The sequence below is a fragment of the Cynocephalus volans genome, chromosome 14 (assembly GCF_027409185.1).
Source record: "Cynocephalus volans isolate mCynVol1 chromosome 14, mCynVol1.pri, whole genome shotgun sequence".
NCBI lineage: Eukaryota > Metazoa > Chordata > Mammalia > Dermoptera > Cynocephalidae > Cynocephalus > Cynocephalus volans.
In genome coordinates, this window is record NC_084473.1 from 69,351,586 (window position 1) to 69,357,915 (window position 6,330).

At 54.7% G+C, this 6,330-nt stretch overlaps 1 protein-coding gene across 1 annotated transcript; it reads left to right on the top strand.

The window, feature by feature from the left end:
* Positions 1 to 725: 725 nt before the first annotated feature.
* Positions 726 to 4,851, top strand: SPR (sepiapterin reductase). Its single transcript, XM_063078519.1, has 3 exons — positions 726 to 1,247; positions 1,821 to 2,111; positions 3,880 to 4,851. Exons 1-3 carry the CDS (start codon positions 926 to 928, stop codon positions 4,068 to 4,070), a joined length of 804 nt encoding a protein of 267 aa, XP_062934589.1. The 5' UTR covers positions 726 to 925; the 3' UTR covers positions 4,071 to 4,851.
* The last annotated feature ends 1,479 nt before the right edge of the window (positions 4,852 to 6,330 follow it).

Below are 6,330 nucleotides of genomic sequence, written 5' to 3' on the forward strand. Positions count from 1 at the left end.
CAGGAATCTTGGAAGGCAATTTTGCTGTCTGTTCCTAGAGTTGGGAACAGCCCTGTGGGGAGTGGGGCCGAGTTATCCGAGGTTACTTAACTGCCCGTGCTAAACTCCGAAGAAAGTTTTTTAAAGATCTGTAGCTGCATGCCAACTTATCTCATCTCCCCTCTCCTTGAAAAAACCTGTAAGTGTGTGTTTCCTGAAGCACGGGTCCGGAGGTACAGACTTAGGTGATCGTCTGCGTCACCATGAAGCCGGGAGCGGATGGAATTGCTTACGAGGGGGACGGTAGCATGAGTGAGTGCGGAACCCCAGGGAACACAGACATTCAGGGACAGGAGTCGGAAGTCACAGAGCGGCAGGGGGAATCGGCACAAGCACCAGTTATTCAGAGCTTAGGAAGGGGGGAAAGATTTTAACACTTGGAGGAGAAACTGTGGTTCTCCCAGAGGAAGCTTCTGTCACCCAGAGGGTTGGGGCAGGGATTTCATTCATGGCTTTTACTGGCCAGGTCCAGGAATGCTCGGCACCGAGCAGATGACCCGCTCTGGGACGTGAGTTGTGCAAGGAAGCTGGGTCTGGAACTGGCCGGAAATCCCGAGCATGCGCCCCAGCCGGGGGCTGAGCGTGCGTGAGTGACGGGCGGAGAATAAGGCAGCGCTGGCACCTGCGCCAGGATTTCCCGTGGGAGGCGCGCCTCCCGGCCCTTTCCCCTCGCGCTGCTCGGGTCGTGCGCGCGCCTTCCCTTCTGCCGCCAGCGGCCAAGGAAGCCAGTCCCTGGGCGCTCGCCGCCGGCAGCCTTAGAGGTTTCCGCCCGCCGCCACTGCCGCGCCACCGCCCACCCCTGACGCGGCTCCTCCCACCGCGGCCGCCCCGCCCCTGCCGGGTCTCGGGTCTCGGATCCCAGCGCCGGCGGGCGGAGGTCGGTGGCATGGAGAGTGGCAGCGGCAAGGAGGGTAGCCTGGGGCGCGCCGTGTGCGTGCTGACCGGAGCCTCCCGAGGCTTCGGCCGGGCTCTGGCCCCGCTTCTGGCCCGGCTGCTGTCGCCTGGCTCGGTGCTGGTCCTAAACGCCCGCAACGACCAGGCGCTGCAGCAGCTGGAGGCCGAGCTGGGTGCTGGGCGGCCTGGCCTGCGCGTGATGCGAGTGCCCGCCGACCTGGGCGCCGAGGCCGGCTTGCAGCAGCTGCTCGGCGCCCTGCGCGAGCTCCCCAGGCCCGAGGGGCTGCAGCGACTGCTGCTTATCAACAACGCGGGTAAGACACAAGGGGCTGGCGGCGGACTCCCCATTTGAGCGCTCACCTCCCCCCTCCGCTGGGGGATTTAAGGGCAAGTCCGATAATGTCAGGCAAGACGCCCGAAAATTCAAAGTCTTAGTTCCAGCTTGAGTCGCAACCAGAGACGAGGTGTGCAGGAGGAAGACCCAGTGCTGTCGGGTTTTCTCCCCCCGCTCTTCCAGGATTTGCCTGGCCAGGTTTTCTAAAAAGCCTGTAGAACTTTCCCGATCGCCTTGCTCAGCGCCCTCTGGCGGAGATCTGAGTCAGGGCATGGGGTTTCCAAACAGACTCTCTTGCTTCTCCACGTGGCCCGTAGAGTAAATCCAGTTCCTAGAGCAAGACAGGTGACTTTTCAGTCTGCAACTGGTTGTGGGTGGGTTCCCCAGGTGTGTTTGTCTGCAGAGCTGGGGAAGAGGGAAGCGTCTTCAGAAGTAGTAGGCAGATTCCTTCTCTAGGTCTGTATGGGAAAGGGATGTCTGGAGGAATTCGGGGAGAGCTGGGGAGGAGAAAGCCCCGACTGCATTGGGTTATACCTAAGGTCTGGTTTTTCAGGCACTCTAGGGGATGTGTCCAAAGGCTTCGTGGACCTGGGTGACCCAGCTGAAGTGAACAACTACTGGGCTCTGAACTTGACCTCCATGCTCTGCCTGACCTCCAGCATCCTGAAGTACTTCCCCAGCAGTCCTGGCCTCAGCAGGACAGTGGTTAACATCTCATCCCTCTGTGCCCTGCAGCCCTACAAGGGCTGGGCACTGTACTGTGCAGGAAAGGCAGCTCGTGACATGATGTTCCAGGTCCTGGCCACAGAGGAACCTAGTGTGAGGGTGCTGAGCTATGCCCCAGGTAAGTGGGAAGTACTGCCATCCCTGTCCCCCAGAACCAGCTAGCTTTCCTTTGGGGACTGGGCAAGGGGCCTAGTCTAACCCCTGCAGGAAAGGACTCACAGAATATATTGTCCCTGAATCATGACCATCACCCCTTAGGGGAAACACAGACTACAAAGAAATTGAAGCTGTCGTGGAGGACATGGAGAGTTGGGAGTTGCCTGGAGTGGAGGGTGGGGCAGGAAGGTCTAAGTTATTAGATGGAGTTTGAGAGAAGACTGGGGTTTGAATTCAGGGCCTGTACCCCATTTCTTCCTGTGAGATGGGGAAGATGCTACCAGTCTCACAGGGCAGTTTGGAGGACTGAGTGAGATAATATATGTGAAAATGATCCATAACTGTGAAGTTCTAATTGTTAGTACTCCTAATTGTTAAATAGGACTTATCACACTGTATTGCCTTCATATATTTACTTGTTTGCTTCTCTCCATTGACAGGAAAGCCTTGAAGGCAGGGGCCATGCACTATTTGTCTGCATGTCCTTAGCACCTAGCAAAGTACTGCACTAAGGCAGTCTGCAGTAAATGTTAGTTGAATGAAGAGCAGACAGACCTTACTGAGTGCTGACTATCCCAGGATGAAATGTGCTAGGGGGGGATGCTGGCATAAATAAGATAGGGCCTCTGTTCTCATGGAAGGACACTTGGTATGGTTTCTGACCACCCTATCATGATGCCACAGTTCCCCTTTCTTAATAGTGCAGCTTTTATTCAAGGCCTGAGTTGCTGCAGTTAGAAGGTAGTGCCAGAGTTGTGGTAGAATGTCTGAGCACCTTAGGTAGAGATCTTTTCCCCTTTGGAGTAGAAGTCAAGATCCTGGGGCAAGGAAGTAGAATGGCCTGCTGAAAGCCCAGATGTGGCAGGGCCAGGATCCCACCCTGCTTCCAAATTGTTCCTCATGTTTCCATTACCCAAACCCCCCTTCCTCCCCAACACACACACGTGCATGTGCACACACACACATACACACAGAGTATTCTTGCAGCCAACATTCAACTCATCACCCACTCTGAGCTCAGCCTAGGAGTCACTCAGACAACAGTGACCAAGTATAAACTCCAGCCAGAAGCAGAGCAGACTCCAGAATGCCATGTTGCTAGGTTAGATCTCAGGACACTGCCCTGGACATTATGAGGGTGCTGTTATTTTGGAGAGGTCCCCAGGACCTGAGCAAAGGCAGAGGCCAGTCTGGTTTTCGTTTCATTCTCAGAATGTTTTCACAGGTGTCCAAAGATAGAATGGGCTGTTTGCAAAGGTAGCAAGTCCCCTCTCATCAGGGATGTACAGATAGTTGGAAGACATTGAAAGATCAGGAGGGTGGTCTCCTTCTAACCCTGAGATTCATGATTTTCTGCCCCTGAGGACCATTAACCCCAAATCCTGAGGTGCCATGACTCCTGTATGAAGAATAGAAAGTGCTTATAAGAGTTCAAGAAGGGAACAATTCTCTTTGGGTGGGGTGGCTGGGAATGGCTTTATTGGAGGTAGTTGAACTGGACATTGACCTTGAGGGCTGCTTGGATGTTAGCAGGTAACATTCAGTGGGCTTTGGAATTTGAGTCCAGAATTCAATAGTGACAAAGTGGAGCCTTTGGCAACCCTGACCACACCTTTCAGCCAAGTGGAGTGTTGCTTCTGGCCAGACTCAGTCCCACACACAGCAGGGACACAGGGCCTTCTCTCCCTTCCTTGGTTGTGTCCCCTCATCTTCTGCTTTTCATTCCCTAGGTCCCCTGGACACAGACATGCAGCAGTTGGCCCGGGAGGCCTCCGTGGACCCAGACTTGCGAAAAAGTCTGCAAGAGCTGAAGACAAAGGGGAAGCTGGTGGATTGCATGACGTCAGCCCAAAAACTGCTGAGCTTGCTGCAAAAAGACATGTTCAAGTCTGGAGCCCATGTGGACTTCTTCGATAAATAAGCCCATGTCCTTGGCTTCCTGGTCCTTTCTGCCCCCACTGTCAGGCATACCCCAGAAGCCCGGTGGCTCCCCATATCCTGCCACAGTGGCACCACCATCCCTGCCTTACCCAGATAAGCACTCATGCCTGCTGCCCCCTCAGACACAGCCAGCTGTGAGAGCCCCAGGGCTGCTGGCGTCCAGTTGTCAGGAGACTGTGTGCACCCTGGGTCATGAGGAGGCTTCTGTGGGAGGCTTATGAGAGAGGCTATGGGTTCTCTATTCCCAGGAACAGAATTTCAGGGATGGGAAGAGCAGGAAAAGAAGCTGAAACACTGAAGAGAGGAAGTTGGGTTTCCTGCCCATGGCTAGTTCATGGGGAGAGGAGGGAGGGATCTGGTATAAAACAGGAGGACCTGGGCTGGCCTGTGGCTCACTTGGGAAAGTGTGGTGCTGATAACACCAAGGCCACGGGTTCGGATCCCTATATAGGGATGGCCAGTTAGCTCACTTGGGAGAGCGTGGGGCTGACAACACCAAGTCAAGGGTTAAGATCCCCTTACCGGTCATCTTTTTTAAAATAGGAGTACCCATGTGGATTCACAGGTGGCCTGGAGAGGGAGGGAGCACAGTGCAGTTTCCAGCCAGATGAAGTCCCTAGCTCAGGGTCACAGGACCTTCTCTTGAACTCTGGGTCCTCCTTCCGATGCCTTTTTCCTCCAGAACCCACCGCCCCTCCCCCACCTGAGTGTCTGTGTACATGGCAACGGCAGATACAAATAAAATGTGGGTTCTTTATTAATGCTTTATTAATTTCCCCTCTAATACAGGGCCCAGGACAAGCTCCCTGGTTTACTAGGCCCAAGGGTGTTCCTGAGCCAGTTAACTCAAACTTCAGGTACTGCCCTTATTTCCTGGGGCTGTCTCATCCTCTCACTGAGCCTCACTCAATGGCAAGCCCAGCTCCAAATCGAGTTGTCCCCGATGGACATGCCCACATGCCTGTTCCTTCTCCATGCTTTTGCCCACACTGACCCCAGTCTTTACTCCCCTTATTCCCCTTTGGGCCATTCAGAGAATATCCATCCTTCAGGGCCCAGCTCACAGCCTGTCCTCCCCATGGCCCTTGCAGATGGGTCCTTTCCCTGTCTGCCCTTTGGATTCTCAGTTCTATGCCTTGCCAACATGGCAATGTTCAGAATGGGCCCCAGCTCCCGTCATGGCCCCAAGTGGCGTAGTCCATCTGGCCTGTGCTACTGGTCCTCATTGGGGTGGGCTCAAGACAAGCCTGCCTTTGGGAGGGATGGGCAAGATTCCAAGAGAGGAAAGCCCTGAGAAATCAGGTATGCAGTGAAGCCTGTTCTTCAGTTGGTAGATGCAGGCTGGGCTGGGAGCTCTGCAGTGGTGGTGGTCTGCAGCCAGCCCTCAGCCCCTGGCCCATACCCAGGAGGAGGGAGCATGGTCCCCTGCCAGCTGACCTCAGGACCCAGCCCTGTATCTGTGCAGAAAGGAACTCTGTTTGATCCTCCTTGTGCACAGCAGAGGGCGCACCGAGGCCGTGCCTCCTGGGCAGCCTGTGGCAGCTCCTCTACTGGAGGGCATGCACTAGTCCTGAGCTGGCAGCTGCCTGCGGGGTCCCCTAGGAGTGAGTGAGCAACTATCTTCGTACCTCACCCAGCAGAACCCTCATCCTCACTGGAGTCAAAATCGCTGGGCTCAGATCCCCGCTCTGCCACTTACCAGCCGGTAACCCAGGGCAAGTTGCTTCTCTTCTCTGTGCCTCAGTTTCCTCATCCAAGAAATGTGGATTATAATGGCATCTACCCCAAAGGACCGTTGTATTAAGCGACCTAATGTCCATAAAAGTTCATTACAGTGCTATCATTGCAGCAAGTGCTCCTTAGATGCTAGTATTGTTTATTGCCTTTTAATACCGAGGTCTAGGTTATCCTGGATCTCTGCTTGCAGCCTCATCTACTCTGAGCAGCTCAGATGCCCTCCCCTTACTGACCTGTGGCAAGAACTCTTACTGTACTGCCCTTATTCCAGGCTTCCTGGGGGCAGGGAGCAGAGCTGGGGTTCAGTCTGGCCACCTTGTCTTGGACTCATAGGAAAATGCATCAGCTTTAGAGTCAGGACCCTCAGTCCCACTTTCCTCTCTGTGACAAAGATACTGTGGAGTCTTGGGCAGAGTCCCACTCCCTCTCTGGGCTTCAGTGTCCTTAGAGCAGATGGGCTTCAAGGTTCCTCCCTGCAAACCTTCCTCTCAGGTATTTCAAAC

Excerpts from the sequence above, each read along its gene's own strand:
- SPR (XM_063078519.1), top strand. The coding sequence starts at position 926 with ATGGAGAGTGGCAGCGGCAAGGAGGGTAGCCTGGGGCGCGCCGTGTGC. Across the intron at positions 1,248-1,820 it reads GCTGCTTATCAACAACGCGG|GCACTCTAGGGGATGTGTCC; the intron begins GTAAGACACAAG and ends CTGGTTTTTCAG. Across the intron at positions 2,112-3,879 it reads GGTGCTGAGCTATGCCCCAG|GTCCCCTGGACACAGACATG; the intron begins GTAAGTGGGAAG and ends TTCATTCCCTAG.